General features: G+C 38.8%; 2 protein-coding genes and 1 pseudogene across 6 annotated transcripts; 2 read left to right on the top strand and 1 right to left on the bottom strand.

Annotated features, from left to right (window-relative positions):
* Positions 1 to 427: 427 nt before the first annotated feature.
* LOC133736049 (flavonol synthase/flavanone 3-hydroxylase) lies at positions 428 to 5300 on the top strand. The gene is made up of 3 exons (XM_062163489.1): positions 428 to 1086; positions 4211 to 4538; positions 4824 to 5300. The coding sequence occupies exons 1-3, from the start codon at positions 623 to 625 to the stop codon at positions 5037 to 5039; spliced, it is 1008 nt and encodes a 335-aa protein (XP_062019473.1). The 5' UTR covers positions 428 to 622; the 3' UTR covers positions 5040 to 5300.
* A 319-nt stretch (positions 5301 to 5619) lies between these two features.
* Positions 5620 to 10800, bottom strand: LOC133736047 (fluoride export protein 1-like). 5 transcript variants are annotated; one of them, XM_062163487.1, is made up of 8 exons: positions 10369 to 10800; positions 8478 to 8529; positions 8122 to 8399; positions 7882 to 7962; positions 7412 to 7510; positions 7090 to 7282; positions 6470 to 6885; positions 5620 to 6084 (listed from the first exon to the last, which is right to left on the bottom strand). In XM_062163487.1, exons 1-8 carry the CDS (start codon positions 10423 to 10425, stop codon positions 5866 to 5868), a joined length of 1395 nt encoding a protein of 464 aa, XP_062019471.1. In that variant the 5' UTR covers positions 10426 to 10800; the 3' UTR covers positions 5620 to 5865. The 5 variants fall into 5 exon arrangements, with proteins under 5 accessions (XP_062019471.1, XP_062019472.1, XP_062019469.1 ...); XM_062163488.1 differs by lacking the exon at positions 10369 to 10800 and adding an exon at positions 9269 to 9289; XM_062163485.1 differs by having other exon boundaries at positions 8137 to 8529.
* Positions 10801 to 16712: 5912 nt separating this feature from the next.
* LOC133739337 (cold shock protein 2-like) lies at positions 16713 to 17864 on the top strand (annotated as a pseudogene).
* The last annotated feature ends 1134 nt before the right edge of the window (positions 17865 to 18998 follow it).

Raw genomic sequence — 18998 nt, 5'->3', positions numbered from 1 at the left:
TTATTAAAAATAACGATTTAATTAATAGTAAAAACTGCAATGTCGACAAAAACAGATTTCTGAAAAATAACTCATAACATACTATAAAACTTGTGTACTATAGTCGAGGGGAAGTTCCCCTGCCCTTAATTATCAGTCAAAACCAAGTTACCCAACAACAAAATAGCATACGGAAATGTAGGGTTTAGAGTTGACGGGTAATTTACGAACGTTCAAGTAATAGAATTTATTACGAGTTGGTGAATAGATATTCGAGAAATATCAGAGCTTATTTTTCTTTTTATTTTGGCCATTGAAAAGAGGAGGCAGTTAGGACTATTTAGCGAGAAGGAATGAGCCACGTCCCCTGCATGCACCTTCGCCAAAAATCTTACTTACCCAATTCAATGCCTCATTGCCACATATATAAATACCACTCATAGCTTCGTGGCTTCATGCCAAGAATGTGAGACAAGCAAACCAAAAGCTAAAACCAACACACGCAATTCACATTTCAGTGATTCAACATCACCTGCTTTTCCTTTCGTTTGAGGTTTTCCCGGCCTTTTCTTCCTTCTCCTTTTTTTTCGGTCTGAGAGAGTGCAAGACATTGCTTTTCTTTGTTTGTCCTTTTCTCACAAAAATGGGGGTAGAGAGAGTTCAAGACATTGCTTCTGCAACTTCCAAGGACACAATCCCAGTGGAGTTCATCAGGTCAGAGAATGAGCAGCCTGGAATCACCACCGTCCCCGGCACAGTCCTCGAGTGCCCTATCATTGATTTCAGCGACCCTGATGAGGAGAAACTCCTCAAACAAATCTTCGAGGCCAGCACCGACTGGGGCATGTACCAAATCGTGAACCACGACATTTCTAACGAGGCCATTGCCAAGTTGCAGGCCGTCGGAAAAGAGTTCTTTGAGCTTCCGCACGAGGAGAAAGAGGTTTACGCAAAAGATCCGAACTCTAAGTCCGTGGAGGGATACGGAACATTTTTACAGAAGGAACTAGAAGGGAAGAAAGGGTGGGTGGATCATCTGTTCCATAAGATTTGGCCACCTTCTGCCATTAACTACTGCTTTTGGCCTAAGAATCCAGCTTCTTACAGGTTTGAAATACTTCGTTTTGTTCTCTTTATTTTTTTCTGTAAAAGACACTTTTTTTACTTCTGTTTTTTTTTTTTTTTTTTAGTAATCTCTAATTAATTTGGTCATATTGATAGATCTGGATCGTATTTACGTTTTCAATAGAAATTGAATTACATTTATTGAAATCGGTCGAAAAGTTAAAAGCTACGTTTATAATAGACTAAAGAAAGTAAAACTACATTTATGAAGAATCTGGCCACCAATTTTGTTGGTAATTATGATCTTTAATTTTTTGTTAGGTTGGTGATGGTATCAATTCCTCTAGTTAATTAAAAAATTTCTATGTTATTTTCACCTTTTTTTTTTTTTTTTTTTTAGAAATTGTGTTATTTTCACCTTTGCATTTTCCTGTTACCTGCTTGTGCAATAAAACTCCAAGTAACTTATTTAATAGACAATTGCATTTTGCTATACATAATTTCATCGAGATTACAATTTTGAACCATGTGTTTCGCATCATACAATTTTAATGCTGGTATTTTTTTATGTATGTAGTTTGGTCATTTTGTTCATTTTTTACATTCTAGTTGGATCAACGTCAGTTGTGAGATTTTGAAAGCCTTTGAAGAATTTTACTGAGAATTGTAATGAAATTTATTCATTTTGACTTCGATTAATTAGACCACTTCATTTACCAGTATCTATAAACTAATTATTCTAGGGTTTGTACCAAGTTAATTGAGGTCCTTTTCTTAAATGCCTGGGTCCGTACAACATGTGAAGTCAGAGGTTTTGTCCCATCCGACTCTTTTTCAGGCCGGATATTACCCAACTAATTAAGGTCCGGAGGGGGTTGCCATTTCTTAAATAGTCTAGGACATGTAAGGCAAGGAGGTGGTTGCCTTTTGTCTCATCGGACATGTAAGAAACCTGAGAGAGATCGAGTTTAATGATCTTGATGCATCATGAGACCGTTCTAGCTTTGCTCGGGTTTAAAACTAGCTTGCTTGCTATATCACTTGTATGTAAGTAGGAAACCAAATGGTAGATGGACTACATGGTTAATTGCATGCCTATCTAATTTAAGTGTTTAAGCACGCCAGAAGGTGGACGGATGTGGCTGCTTGCCTATCGGGGAAGGTTTTTCTAACAAAAATATCGATGAAGTGATTTTTATTTTTACCACTGTGTAGTAAGTAGGTTGCCGCAACGTACTTCTGGTCTAGATCTGCGACTGGGGCCTTGTTTGCTTTTTCTGTTTGCTTCTGTCTTAGTATTTAGGTGTACCTAGATTCTCATTCATCAAAATTCAAAACCCTTATTGTTGCCAAAAAAAAAAGAAAAAAAAAGGTTGCATTAATTCGTATACCTTTCTTAGTTTTAGGGTTGGTATGAGCGTGAGACCTGATTGGTTACTGGTCTTGTCACCCATTCAATTTATTTATTATTATTATTATTTTTTTAATAAAGGGTGGTGCGGCTGCCCTCAAGCCTTGATTAATGAAACTGTCGAATACAAGGGGGGGGACATTGAGCCAAAACCCCTGATTACAATACGCAACTAGAGAACATCCTGAAATACTATCATGAGTCTTTACTAAACAATTGTATTCAACTAAGCACCAACTAGCAAAGAGCGCTCTACTGGCGACTCTATTTGCTTTGACATAGGTCACACAGCGGTGACACAACGGAAAGATAACTCGATCTGCAACTCGATTACAGCATAGCATAATTTCCATACGCACAGCTTTCCCATCATGTTGTCACTGGAAAATACATCCAGTGACACTAAGTTTCACCCTGCCACTAGGAGGCAGCGACCATTTGACCAAGCAAGGAACTCGCCGCCTACCTAGAGCAGACACGTTACTGCCACTAGGAGGTTGCGACCATTTGCAAATGCAAGGAACTCGCCGCCTACCCCTTCAATTTATGAGTGGTCCAGGGGTAGCCGTGGAGGCATCTTTTTTTTTTTTTTTTTTGGAGGCATCTATTTTTGGTATTCGAAAGTCTTCCGAAAGAGGAAACAAATGTGTGGACCCCATTTCAACATTTTGGATGGAAGCCGCTTAGTTAATAATGGAGGTTTTTATCTATGATTTGTTTGGGTCCTCATGATTACTTTCTTTCTTTTTAACGAGCATCAATTTTGAAATTGCTCGAAAGGTCTAAAGCTAGAGTGAAAATTTATGTTTAATACTAACAAAATTTCTATTTCTTGTCATTTCAGTTAGGTGTCTTAACTATTATCATCAGTATTAATTAAGTAAATAAAGCTTATGATTAATTTTTTTTTAAAAAAGCTGCAATTGCCCTTAGTTAATTAAAACTTTAATAATAGAAATTTTATTATATGATGGATAAAACGGTAAATTACAAATATGAAATGGAAAAATAAAAAAAACAGAAAACGAAAAAAGAACAAAAAGAGGAAGGAACTTTATATGAACCTACAACTGCTTTCAATATGTCACAGTTTTTTTTTTAAATTAATTTTTTTATTCTAATTTGTTGTTGATGAGAAAAAAGAACAGTCCAAAAAATCTGATCTAAATACTCTAATGATTGTACACAAATTTTTTTTTTTCATATTCAAAAGCCAATCTACACACATCCGCATATGTGAAGATTGAAGAAGCTAGTCTTTCGTTAAAACTGCATTGAAATAATTTTTTTCTTTCTTTTTGAAGAAAGTAGGTGTGAGCTGAGGATCTGATTGGTTATCTTGGTCTTGTCAGTTAGTTGTGACATAGATTGGTTGTTCAGTATTAAAACTAATGAGAAATTCTTAGGTGGGGGTTTCCCCACCACGTGGCTTTAGGGCCACCCAATCAGAACAAAGAATTTTTTTCTTCTTTTCCAAAAATGCCCCTGCTCCCTAAATGTACAATACCCAAAAGAACCCCCTGCTAGGCAGTGATTGGTCTGCCGCATTGCCACGTGGTGCGGGTGGCCCACGCAAGTACAAAAAGTGAGGTAAACATATAGCTGGTGGGTTGAAATTGTGGTATTAGAGGCAAATAGTAAAACGTCGGTAAAAAGAAGAAGAAGAAGAAGAAGATGATGATAAGGTAGATAGTAAAAACATAATTGAATTTTACTCTGTGAAAATTAATTAATTGGTGTGTGATATGAATGCAGGGAAGCTAATGAAGAGTATGCAAAGAATCTACACAAGGTGGTGGAGAAGCTATTTAAACTGTTATCTTTGGGGTTAGGGCTTGAAGTACAAGAACTGAAGAAGGCAGTTGGTGGTGATGACTTGGTGTACCTTCTCAAAATTAATTACTACCCGCCTTGTCCCCGCCCTGATCTTGCTCTTGGTGTGGTTGCCCATACGGACATGTCCGCCCTCACCATTCTCGTCCCAAACGACGTTCAGGGCCTCCAAGCTTGCCGAGATGGCCAGTGGTACGATGTCAAATATATCCCTAATGCCCTAGTCATCCACATTGGTGATCAAATGGAGGTATATATACATACCTCTCTCTCTCTCTCTCTCTCTCTCTCTCTCTCTCTCTCTCTCCTTGTTTTTGCGAGTTTTTGTGAGACGGAAAACATGAAGCGATGACCCTTTTAAAAAAGATTGAGACGAAAAGTTAAATAAAAAGAAAATAACTAAAAAAATAACTTTAATTTTTTTTAAATCTAAAATAATTAAATTAGACACACATAATCATAGATTCAGCTTCACAGCTCTGATTTCTAAAAGGAAGATTGATTGGGCAATTAACTGATACTTTTGATGTGGTAGGTAATGAGCAATGGAAAGTTCAAGGCTGTGCTGCACAGAACCACAGTGAGCAAAGACAAGACGAGAATCTCTTGGCCAGTGTTTCTGGAACCTCCACCAGACCATATAATAGGGCCTCACCCCAAGCTCGTCAATGATAAGGAGAATCCACCAAAGTACAAGACCAAGAAGTACAGCGAGTATGTCTACAACAAGCTCAACAAGATCCCCCAGTAATTACTGATTGATTACTGCAGGGGGTGTCTCAGAGCTCACAAGGCTCAATATATCCATCAATATATGACTATCGATCTTAATTTCTTGTGTGATGTTCTTTTAATTAGTGGTAAATTGGAAGTGATTTTGTTATGGCTTGTTTATTTAGTGAAACTGACAGTTTGTGACCATGAATGTCATGTATAATAAGATTTTCATTTCGAATCTACTGTGATGAACAAAATTATGCTCATATTGAATGTCCGATACTTGTTAGGTTGAGAGATCGATTGTGAGTACTTATGGCCTTGATGATTAGCATATTTGATAAGGTATTAATGTTCATCATTTCTTTGAGTTCATATAAGATTACTGCAATTTGTGCACACATCGCTTGTCAGACTGAGGATGTGCTGTTGCCATCGGTACAAATAGTGATTCGAACTCCCTGAGTCCCTGTGAAGAGTTCGACCCAATGTAGAAGTTTGTTTGCTTCAGAGGTTGCAATTATAAGTTTGTCTTTGCAATTCACTGCTATCACTATTATATCATCAACTCACTATTACCTTGGATTGAAAATTTACAGTAAACTCTGAAGCAATGAAGTGAAAAGTAAACTTATGCAGAAGATTTCTGATTAATGTACAATTGTAATTTCTTCCAACTATGAATAACACACCTGCTGTATCAGTCAGAACTCAAAACTTGGCCGCTGTTAAACCAGCATTGGCTGTTGGTGATCGGGTGAAAAAATCTTCTTCAAGTTCCATGGCAAACTGGAGAAGTACAAGGATGTTCTGTGCTTGGATGGATTCGAGACAAGATGAGGCTGGCCTAGCAACATGTTCTATTTGTATCCCTTTGCCCAAACTGGGAGAGAATATATTAAGGTCCCCAAACAAAACGAGGCGCATATCGTAACCATGACGTATGCATATGCTCTCCAGGGGTGTTTACTTTCTCTCATTGCATTGAATTCAGAAATGAAGGTAGAAACAGTACTCAGGCAACCCAAAAAACCAAATTGTACTCCGGTTACAATGATATTGCAAGTCTTGGTATTCACCTACAGAACAGAAACAGAGTCAATGGGCTGTATAGCAATTAGGAGGAAACATTTGAAAAAGGAAGATCATGAGCAATAATGATTTCCACACGGTTTAGATAACAGAAAGGTGTGTCCTCTTAGTGGATCTTGGAACAGAGTAAACTTCAAGAATATTCCTACAGACCCTAAAATTAAAATAAACAAAATAAGAAAACAAACCAAAAGATAACAAACAAACTAAGAACGACCATTGCAAATGACTTTGCGAGCTGCGAGCAGTTTATAATGTGACAAATATATGTGAAACTGTAAGCTTTTCAAGTATGACAGAATGGCGGGAAAAAAAGTAAAGAGGTATAGTCTCGGTGCAGGTCTGAACAGAAATCAGATTAAAAGACCTTACCTCTTTCTCCACAGTAGCAAGGGCTGCCATGATACAAGCTGCAGAAACATTTGCAATTAGAGTACCAAATGGAAGCCATTTTAACAACCCTGTCTTTCCTAATCCACGTCCATTGAGTCGAGCTAAGAACCACCTGATCCACACACCTACAGGTCCAATGATGCAGGCCAACCATAGATGTGTCTCACTGCTGTCATTTCTAAAGTCCTCCTTCACCAAGATTCCACTCACACTCCATAGACAACCTAGCATCACCAGCAACACTGCCCAAACTGCCAAGTGGCGCTTGTAGCTGTCAACCCTCCAGGTCTTTCTAGAGATGGCAATGTCAGACCCTGAACACCTTTTAAGAAGCTGCCTGAAACCCTTAGATGTCTCTATCCCAAAAATAATAGAGTATGCCGCAAGAAATAAACCTGACATCAATTACATTCAAGAGAAGCTCATATTAGCCAAGTGAATTGAACTAGATGGGTTTTCTCCATGGACAAGTTTCAAATAGGCTCAAAGCCTGATACAAACAAAATTGAAATATGCACAAGGCACTGTCATCTACATGTATGATATAGCATTTTCTAAAAATTAAAAAAAAATAAAAAAATAAAAAAGTGATGTCTGACCTATTAAATTGCCAAGCACAGCAAAAGGCCAATGGCCTTGAACACTGAGTTCAAGCATTTTCTGGTTCCAACCACTGAAAGTAGTAAGGCTTCCCAGATAACCGGTTGACAATCCAATAGCCAAAAAATCTGACACATAGGATATATCTGCTTTGAAAACAACACCCCACCATCCCATCAAGAAAGAACCAACCTACAAAATTCCATTAGGAACAGAACATGTTGGAACATCACCCAGCATTATCCATATCAATACCCTCGGATATACAATGTCAAAAATGAGAAAGAACAATAAAGTAGAGAGAGAGAGAGAGAGAGAGACCATATTAGAAGGAAGATCAAGGTAAAGAATTGTTTGGTCACTTGTCACACCAGCACCTCCAGGGCCAAACAATTTTTGCAGTAGATACCTTGTCAAGACCTGCAATATGAAGCATTTCAAATAATATGTTTGGCAAATAGGTTTCTTCATATAAAATAAATAACAAAAAACTATGATGGCATATAAATTTTTGTCAAGAGAAACAGATATCCAAAAGACTTTCTACCAAAAGCTAATTTTAGCAAGAACAAAACTTGTGATGCAGGATAAGATTTAGTTGCACAAGTATTTGCAGATCTAGGTTAAGTATACAGGATGCATAAATATGGTCAGTGCAAATTGCACAAGTATTTGAAGATCCAATTTGTTTTCTCTATATAAATGCCACAGCAGCTATGAACTCATGAATATTAAAATTCAAACAAAAAGCAATTTGGAAATGAACAAGAAACAAGAGTTAAGTGTGTTACCCCAAGAATACCAAAAACGGCTAAATGTGTCATACATGAACCATACTCCATCCACTTTGGCAGCAACTTATTTGTATTTTCCTGCATATGAAGAAACAATAATTTGAAGTTATTAGGATGATCTGACAAAACAAACTCAGCATGTTTGACTTTCTTGCTGTACCGATCAATAGACATGCAGACCAACCATCTTGTCCATGTTCAAGGACATAAAAAGGTTTGTATGCAATGAGAACATACCAACCGAAAGCTCACTTGCTTTTTATCTTCATTGCGTGATGCCACATCAATGGAAAGAGATATGATTTCCTCTGGCAAAGGCACAGTGGGGATAGCACGGGATGCAGTACGATCACGACACCAAAACCCATAGGATGGCAATAAAACATCCTCTCCAGACAAGTTGTTAAGGCTCTCACTGAAACTGTTCCTGTTGCTGTGCAGAGCTCGATCCCCAATATCTCCCACCTCAGACACACACTCATCAGGGTCATCATCTATTCCAGAAGGCTGAGCACCTGATACACTTGAAGAACACATTTTTGAAGAAGAATTGGCACTACTGGGTACACTACTTCCGGGTTCAGGGTCAGTACCTCGGTACCCTGCTCCCTCCATAATCACAGGGCTTTGTTTCTCTTGTGGTGACTACAAGAGTAACAATAGTAAAATCAGAATGTAATCGCCAAAGATAAAAAATGAGAATGTTGATTCAGAATAACAAAAGTGAAAGGAGAAAAAGAAACGTGGTAGTGAAATATGATGCAATTCCTGCTGCTGCTAATGTTGACAAGTCATAATTTGTACTGCAGACACCAAGTTTGCCGACTACTCTACTTTTAAAGATAATCAGAACATATTGAACTTACAAGAAGTCAAATCTAAAAAAAGAAAAATACATTTGAATTCCCTTGATAGCATTTCGAAGCAAGCTCATGATGAGAAGAAAGAGCCAAACTGATTCAAGATGTCCACAGAATTCGACAATAATACAACCTATAGCTTTAAACAAATCCATTATGATTACTTTGTTTATTAGTATAATAGAGCTATTCAATTTAAAGAATTGGAGAAGTCTAAACACAAAGCTTATTAACCAGGTACTGCCATCACATAAATGTGCAATTGGACTGAGTTGTCTGAAATACTAATCCATACAAGTAGAAGAGGCCATATTCATGTAGTGGGCAGTTATACGGTTAAGGTAACTATAGTTTAGAACTTTATATTAGTTTTCTGTATAAGGCTACAAGCATGAAGCCTGGTAATGTGGAAGCTAGAACCGAAAACAACTATAAGCACAGAAGCACTCGAGCAGTACAGCTACCAGTAAAGAACTTTGATTACCATACATCAAACAATAATTTGATTAGCTTTTTAACAATACCTTCATATAAGACTTGAAGCCTGTAAATTGCTATAGTCCAGTTCTCTTTCTCATATCATAATACAACCAAAGAGAAAGGTCCAATATAAGCACTTATTACCAACTAATGGAATCAAAAGTTGATCCCAGAACCAAACAAATCAAAACATGTTCTTCAATCGCCTGACTGGGCCCATACACTGAAGATGACAAAACCATCCTAATTTTCTAAATCAAAAGGTGAAATCAACTCTAATTCACTTGATTCTATCTGTAAAACTTTATACAGTTTACTGTGTTTTGAACCAAAGGGAATTTCGTAAGGTTAAATTTCTGCGCTTCACACTTCTTTAGGAAATAAACTAGAATGTATTGGAATACATATAAAGTTAGTTACCACATGCATCAAGCTGAAGCAGTACCTTATTCAGGAACAGATTCATACTATTTAGAAGTCAAAAGTGCAGTCCAATCTTTTTTTTTAAAGACGTGTGCTCTCCACTAAAGCACCCAAAACTTTAAAAGCAGAAAAGGAAAAAGGTTAAAGAACTCTAGTTCATTGGTTCTGAACTATTTCTTTATGCACAAACCACCAAACGTGAAACTTTTCAGTTCCCAGATTTTTCATACAGTTCCAGATTCCTCGAATACAACTTTTAGCATCAGAACCGTATTAAATTAAACTAGATATGAGCTGAACAGTTAACCAAACAAAAATAAAAACAACTTCTTTATGCGCAGACCACCAAACGTGAAACTTTTCAGTTCCCAGATTTTTCATACAGTTCCAGATTCCTCGAATACAACTTTTAGCATCAGAACCGTATTAAATTAAACTAGATATGAGCTGAACAGTTAACCAAACAAAAATAAAAACAACTTCTTTATGCGCAGACCACCAAACGTGAAACTTTTCAGTTCCCAGATTTTTCATACAGTTCCAGATTCCTCGAACACAACTTTAAGCATCAGAACCAAATTAAATTAAACTAGATATGAGCGGAACAGTTAACAAAACAAAATTAGAAACGTGAAGAAAACCCAAAATCACAAAACTTGTAAGCATTAACATAAAAATTTACAGCAACAAGAAAGAGAAAAAGGGAAGGTTTTTTGAGTACCTGATTCAAAAGGGTTCGCAAGCTTCTATCTGAGGAGGATGGCGGCAATGGATGCATTTCAAAGATAAATGAAAAAAAAAAGACGATGACTTTGGGAATGAAAAGTGGAACACAGAGAAGGGAAGACCAGGATTTTTATGAAATGGGTTTCTGGGATTTCAAATTTCTGGCTGGCAGTGGCTGAATCATTTTGTACGTGGTTTTATTTATTATATGGTTTTTGGGGGGCCAAACTTTTCAATCACGGATCGATTTATGGGCGTATCTGGAACTTTGGTATTCGTTTTATTGAATTGACTATAAAAATTTCATATCTTTTAATCGAACTTTACTGTAAATTTTCAAACAACGGCAAAGTGACAATCTTCAACGAGGAAAACAAAAGACATTGTGTAGCGCACACGATGGAAAAGGGGTTGATGATACTATAAATATTTCTCATTTTTATCCTTTAGTATGCATCAATTTACTCCATCATGCAGAAACATGTGTGTTAAGAACTTAAATGATTGGTTTTGGTTCAAGAATCTGCGCCGCGTGGTATACTTGACTTACAAAAGGTGCACCTGGTATACTATTGAATTGTGTGGTTGTGTTTGCAAGGCACGCATGAACTACTTATTATCAAAAAAATTTATGTGGGGGAGTTTTGGCCGGCGGGTATTACTCGAGGTCTAACAAACGAATCGACATGCATTAGAGTTTGTTATTAAACGAGTTATACGTTGAATATTTTAGTTTTTAAATCTAGTTATATATTTTTCTAAGAATCATTGTATTTTTGTAGTATAGATTGTAAAAGGGCAATGATAAGGAGCTTCAATGAGACTTAAGATTTGTGGCCTCAAATTCTAGATGTTATGCCATGTAAGCAAATACAAATTTTATTTTCAATTCCACATAATATATCTTGCCACATCATACTATTGCAACACAAATTTTACATTTTTACATTTCGTTTTAGATGTTAGACGGTGAATCAATTACATTAATAAATGTTTAGGTGACAAAAAAATATCTAGTAATTAGTCCCTTAACATGTGTTCCACACATGTCAATTGGCTTTTATTTTTTTATTTTTTAAATTAAAAAAGTTAAAGCAATTTATTTCCTGATTTTGGGGAAATTTCTCCTTTTTTCATGGGAGGTATTGAAAATTTTTCAAATATGATAGTCTATTGACTATCTTATCCTCATATAGAAATAATTTGTTTATTAATATCTATATTATGTGAGGGCATATACGGTAGTTTAAAAATTATATATATATATATATATATATATATATTATCCCCTTAACATCTGCTCCGCACATGTCAATTGGCTTTTATTTTTTTAAAATTAAAAAAGTTACAGCAATTTCTCTCCTAATTTTAGGAAAGCTTCTCCTTTTTTCGTGGGAGGTATTGAAAAATTTTCAAATATGATATAGTGTATTGACTATCTTATCCTCATATAGAAATAATTTATTTATTAATAATATTTATATTATGTGAGGGCATATATGGTAATTCAAAAATTTAACCATTCCTTAAAGAATTGGCTTAATTATATAAAATATAAGATATATATATATATACAGACACGATCAGGAGAGGACGTCGAAGAAAAAATGTGGACGTCCATTTTCAGCCGTCAGATGGGATTAAATGACTTCAACGGCTCATGGCTTTCTTGATGTCTTGTTCACATGGCATTTCTGGTTGATAAAGCCACCGACCTTGAAACCAATTCAATGACATCACCATCCAAAACAAGCTCATCCTTCACCTTCTGATTTCTCTTCCAATTCAATTTAGTATAGAATCCTCAATTTGAAGCACCCCAACTATTGGTTTATACAAGAATCTGCTCATCCTTCACACGTGGATACCATTATTCTCTTCTGATTCCATTTAAAGCAACTTCATTTTCCGTCCATCTTTGAATTAAATGATTCTCATGTATATAGGAATTGATCATCTGGGTATATATCTGATCTGGGTGCCTATATTTTTCGTGTTACTATGTGAATTTGCTCATCCGGGTATCTGCAACTTCTTGCTATCTTATCTGGGTATCTGTTTCTATCTTGATTGTTAACAACTTGGTCATCTGGGTACCAATTCAAGTGGGGTTAGCTCTCGAGTTTGTCAAGGCTCCAAATTCATGTCATGGAGTGGTTCACATCTCAAATCCCCATCTCATCCTCGTGGTTCTGCAAATACCTTGGCTTCATTTTCTTTTCTATAAAATTTATATTTTTTTCTCACCCTCATCTCAGATGATGGTCTCTGACGGTGTCAGAGATGGTCTCCTATTGGTATGGCTCAGAAGCGATAAGAATGATACGAGTTGGCTGAGCCGTTGAAGTTCATGTGATTTCATCCAACGGCTGGCAATAGACGTCCGCATTTTTTCTTCTTTCGCGGACGCCCTCTCCTGAACTTGCCTGTATATTTAGAGAGATTCTTGCGTAGGGCACCCGCACGGGACACGTGGTGGGGAGGGCCAATCACCGCTCAGCAGGGGGGGTGTTTTGGGTATTGCACATTAGGGAGCAGGGGCATTTTCGGAAAAAAATGAAAAACTTTCTTTCCTCTGATTGGGTGGCCGTAAGGCCACGTGGTGGGGAAGCCCCCACCTAAGTATTTTTCGTATATTTATATATGAACTTGCCTGTATATATATATATATATATATATACATATATAAGACGACTCTATAAGACGTATTAATTTAAGAGATATAACTACAGTTTTTTTTTTTTTTTTTAAATCAAAGAAATAACACTTATATCAAAAGCCCTTAACTGGGCAGGTTACAATCGTATGCAAGGAGCTCCAGAATGCTCTCTGGAGCCCTGTCAAACCAGACCATATTTGGCCTGTCTTCATAACCTATATTGGCTAGTCTATGAGCCACATGATTACATGTTCTAGGAGCAAAAACAATGGATACAGTAGGCATATTCCGTAGACTAACCTTTATGTCATCAATTAAGCCTCCTTCTGCTATGAAAGCATGATTGGAATTAAGTATATCATTTGTTGCCTCTTGACAATCAGTTTCGACTATTACATGTTCTAGCTGAAGGGTTCGTACCAGCTTTAGGCCTTCCTTAAGAGCTAAGAGCTCCACATGTTTGGTTGATGCAGCATTTGACGTCTGCAGCGCGAAGGCTGCCTTGAACTGTCCAGTCTCATCACGAATGACGCCTCCCAGGCTCCCAACTGTACGACTAGGTAGGAAACTCCCATCAACATTTAGTTTCCACTTACCATGATGTGCTGGCTTCCAGGTTTGCTTCGTCTTGGCTTGCTTGGGCTTTGTCTCAAACTGTCTTGCACTTTGAAACTCCTTCAACCAAGTTGTTGAACTCAAAAGGATGTCAGATGCAGTTTGACACGTATCATTCCACAACTTATCATTTTTGTTTTTCCATAACGCCCACAACACCATGAGAAGATGCTCAAACCGATCTTGTGGGAGATGTATAGCATGGTCTAGCATCCATTCCTTGAAATTAATAGATGGAAGTAGACTACGCTCCAAGTTAAGCGGTGCAGCACTCAATATGTTCTTTGCGATCAGACATTGACAGAAGACATGTGCATGGTCTTCGAAGCTACATTGACATAGAAGACAACTTAGCTCTCCAGTGTAGCCTTTGGTACTGAGTTTTGCTCTTGTAGGCAACAAGTTGTTGCAAGCTCTCCATAGGCATATCTGTACCTTGCCTGGCACCTGTGCTTTCCATAAACGCTTCCAAAGCTCCTTGAAAGGGTCCCCTGAAGATTTGGAAACTAGAACATTTTGAAGAACACTAGTTCTAGCCACCCAGTTTGCAGAATTAACAGAATATAGGCCTCTCTTTTCTGGCCCCCAACACACGGTGTCCTGCAGCACCCTATGACTTAAGGGAATACATAGAATCTGCGCTGCCACCTCCGGGTGAAAAATGCTCGCAATGAGTGCGGTCTTCCATTACCTTGACCCTGTGTCAATGAGATCCGATACCAACAGTTGGGTACATGCCGTAGGCTTTTGAATGAGGTACTGAGGATAGTTAGGCACCCAACGGTCTTGCCATATATTAACCTGTTTGCCATACCCAATTCTCCAGTGAACACCGGCCTTGAGTGTAGGTCTGCCCTGAATAATACTTCGCCAAGAAAATGAGGGAGAGTCCCCCAACTCCGCCTCCCAAAAGGAACATTGTGGAAAATATTTTGCCTTGTATAATTTAGCAATTAAAGAATATGGATTTGTGATTAATCTCCATCCCTGCTTTGCAAGCATAGCTAAGTTATAAGCATAAATATTTTTAAAGCCCATACCTCCTTCCTGCTTTGTAAGACAAAGTCTTTCCCAGCTTCTCCAGTGAATCTTCTTCCGATCATCTGTGTCTCCCCAAAAGAAAGAGGCACATAGTTGGTGTATGTCATCACATAATCCCTTAGGCAACAGGTAGCAATTCATGGCGTATAGAGGCATAGTTTGTGCCACTGCCTTAATGAGGTTTTCCTTGTCGGCCGAACTAAGAATTTTAGTTTTCCAACTCACTAACTTCTTGGTGAGTCTCTCCTTGATGTATGCAAAGACAACTGTCTTGGATTTTCCGATGCGCTGGGAAGACCTAAGTATCTGTCATGTTCTTTCACACATTTAACTCCCAATAAAGAAGCAAATTCTATTTGAGTGTCCGGAGCAACATTATTACTGAAGACAACACTGCTTTTCTGAAAGTTTACTTTCTGCCCTGATGCTTTCTCATATGTGTCAAGAATCCTCTTGTATTGGGAACATTCCTCCCTAGTAGCCGTCCCAAATAAAATACTGTCATCTGCAAAGAAAAGATGATGAAGTGTAGGAGCTTGTGGACACATAGTAAGTCCCTGAATGACATTATTGCTCACTGCTTTGGAAATTAAAGCAGATAATCCCTCACTACAAATAATGAATAGATATGGTGATAACGGATCTCCCTGTCTGATACCCCGAGAGGGAACAATTTGTGAAGTAGGTTCTCCATGCACCAAAATCGAGTATTTTACAGATGTGACACAAGTCATGACCATCTGAATCCATTGCGGAGCAAAACCCAATTTTGTAAGCATAGCTGATAAAAAGGACCATTCCAACCTGTCATAGGCTTTGCTGATATCCAACTTTAAAGAAAAGAAACTTGTTTGTTGTTGTCTGAGCTTGTGCATTAAATGAGCAGCCTCTGTCACAACTAAAGTGTTAGCTGAAATGAGTCTTCCCGGAACATAAGCACTTTGTAAAGGGGAAATAATCTCCGGGAGTATCGATCAGCTTCAGCCTATTAGCCACCGCGTTCGAACAAATTCTGCAAATCACATTGCAGAGTGCAATTGGTCTAAAATGAGCAGCCACCTTCGGGTATTTGATTTTGGGAATTAAACATAGATGTGTAAAATTTGATTCAGGCCACATTTCTCCTTGCTCCAGTAAAGATCTAACTGCAGTACACACATCATGGCTAACAATATTCCAATATTTTTGGAAGAAAAATGGGGACATACCATCAGGACCCGGGCTTTTGGATGGGTGCATATGGAAAAGGGCTTGTTTAATTTCATCATCAGAGTAGGACTTAGTAAGTTCATCATTCATTGAGGTGGTTACCTTGCTGGAAGTGGCGTTGATAATCTCGTCAAGGGCTACACTATCAGTGCTCTCAGTGGAGAAAACCTCCGTGTAAAGTAGCAATCGCTGGACTTCCGTGGGAGCAGTCTGCCACTGTCTTAGCTCATCCGTAAGGCCCTTTATGGTATTCTTACTCTTTCTGTTGGTAGCACGGCGATGGAAGAACGCCGAATTGTTGTCGCCGTCCTTGAGCCATAAAACCCTAGATCTTTGACGCCAGTATTTTTCTTGCAGGGTAAGAAATCGACTGTAACGAACATGGAGTTGACTCTGTTCCTCAAACTGCTCAATAGAGAAATGTTGTTTCATAATATCATGCAATTTCTCCTGGATAATGCGCATCTCGACTTTCTACTTATCAAAATCAGTCCTATGCCAAGCCATTAATCTCCGTCCTGCATTCTTGATTTTATGCCCTAATTGCCTTAGTGCATTTCCCGTAGTTGGCCTTGCCCATTCCTGTTGAATAGAGAAATAGAGAAAACATTGTGCTCCCGATCAAAAAACATAAAAAGAGAAAGCAATGTGCTACACTGCTACAAGCCCACCAAGTCCCTAGCAAATGAACCAATTGTGCATTTGGGCCTTTGTTAATGAACTTCAAGTTGGCGCCGAATGGCGCGCTGACGTGGGAAGCCTCCAAAAGGATAATCGGATAAAACCCAACCATCCAAGGCGCCCACTCCATCCCCTAACAACCTTTGGATGACAACTCCCAACGGTGGGTCCCGCACCCAACGAACTTCCTTTCCCCTTGAAAAAGCAGAACAAAGCAGAACTGAACTGGACTGTACTGGACTGGACTGACTACTCTGTTTCAGTTATAGGACGACAGTTAGAGTTTAGTCCGCCAGTTATAACTGAATTTTAAGATTACGGCTCACACAGAATCTTCTAGATCTTTCTTCATGGCTGCCGAGACCGCCAGATCCACCGGCACGGTCAAGTGGTTCAGCGCGCAGAAAGGGTTCGGCTTCATATCCCCGGAGGACGGCGGCGAGGACCTCTTCGTCCACCAGACTTCGATCCAGTCCGACGGCTTCCGCACCCTCTCCGAGGGCCAGGCCGTCGAGTTCCTCGTCGAAGTCAGCGAAGACGGCCGCACCAAAGCCGTCGACGTCGTCAACCTCACCCGATCCCGCCGTCCTGGCTTCGACCGCGGAGGACGCGGCCGTGGCGGCCGGAGGGGCAGAGGCCGCGGTGGTTATGGGAGGTCTGGCGGAGGCCCGGAGGAATATAGTGTCGCCAGAGGCGGAGGGAGGGGTGACGGTTATGGCGGTCGTGAGTGCTACAGTTGCGGTGAAATTGGGCATTTGGCGAGGGACTGTTACGAGGGCGGTGGCGGGGGTGGGAGATTTGGCGGCCGTGGGAGAGGTGGAGGTAGAGGCTACGGTGGCCGTGGTGGCGGCCGGGGGCGTCGTGGCGGTGGTTGTTATAATTGTGGAGAGGAAGGGCATTTGGCAAGGGAATGCGCGCCCTAATGATCAGAAGTGAGAATTGGGTTGTGTTAGACTCAAAGCTGCCACATGCATTGGATTGGTATATAGATTTCTGTGGTCTGCTGCGTGTTTTGGGTGCTTAATTGGTGATTATTTCTGCAAGGTTCATGTTCAACACATTTGGTGACTTCTTGTTAGTAATCTTTACTCATTTTGTAATGTGGTGATTATTTCTACTGCATCAATTAGATGGCAGTTTTTCTCCATCTAATTAATGCTTGCGGATATGGTCGGATAGTTTTTTCTTCTTTCTCATTCATTGTTATCCTCCCCATTTTTATGCCTCTCTTGTTGTTCAATACGGAATTGATGAAAGGTGATGAAGTCCTTGATCAGAATGTGTCATTTGGATTGTTTGTTATTCTTATTGCTGAATCAATTATTCAACTGGATTTCTTATACAGAATTTGATGAACTTGAATGTCTATAGCAACTTGATGTTTGTTCCTTTTGGATATCTTTTAACTCTAAGCGACAAAAAGATGGTTCCCTTTCAAAAGGGACGCTCCACCGTTTTAGACTTCTAAAATCTCAGGTTTTGGTTGTGGATATAGTTTCTTTGTCCTCTGCAATCTTCATATGGTACACTAAATTCAATTGGGAGTTTTTATACATCTTATCCTAGTCGATAATCCATGAGAGGTTGATATTTGGTGGGACAAGAATTCCCTTTTGCCATGATCAGCCATTTTAATTTTGAAACGTCCTAGACTCGCTCTTAGTCTTTGGCCTTATCACTTGGTCTGTTCACAAGTGTACTTCATCTTCCAATTTTGACTTTTAGAGAAGGAAACAAACATAAATCTACTTGTATTTGTATCTATTAGGGTAGCGTGATCAAGTTAGAGCAACCGAAAATTTATAGGAGGGATGAAGAAGAAAAAATTGTGTAGCTGATTCTAAATTATCGTTGGGGTGATGTTGTGCCCTGGTAGTCTAGGCTCAGCCAACTAGCCAAGTATGTTCGAGCTACTAAACAAGCCTCTGAAACAGTGTCTTAATTACCTGTTATCCTATCATTCAATTGATGTTGAATCGTAGATGAAATACCTATTTCCTTTCTTGAAGTTTCATTTGTTAGATGGACACGAACTAAGAAATTTGTGGGAAATTTTGGTCTCTCTATTTGTTCGTGCATAAGGAATCTTTCAAGACGCGCGTTTGTTCATGATGCATGCATTTACCATTTACCATAGTGTGTTCTATGTTTTAAAAAGGGCAGTATTGAGGGGTGATAGGATGTCTAAATCGACGAACGTACTCTTCCTTGCAGCATATAGCAGCTGGCCAGTTAAGTCAGATTTTCCTAGATTTAAGTTGCACTTGTAGTGTATCTTGAGTTCTTGACCGTATTGGTGAAGGGTAATTAAGATGCTTCTGCGATGTGGTAGTTGGTTTCTGCATCGTTCTGGATGTTCTATGAGTTCAAGAACACTAGACAGTTTAGTTTAACAGTTGTTGTAAGCTTATGCCGAGAAA

This window comes from Rosa rugosa, chromosome 3 (assembly GCF_958449725.1).
Source record: "Rosa rugosa chromosome 3, drRosRugo1.1, whole genome shotgun sequence".
Classification (NCBI taxonomy): Eukaryota; Viridiplantae; Streptophyta; class Magnoliopsida; order Rosales; family Rosaceae; genus Rosa; species Rosa rugosa.
The sequence above is the reverse complement of the archived record's forward strand: the minus strand, read 5'-3'. Positions and strand labels throughout refer to the sequence as shown.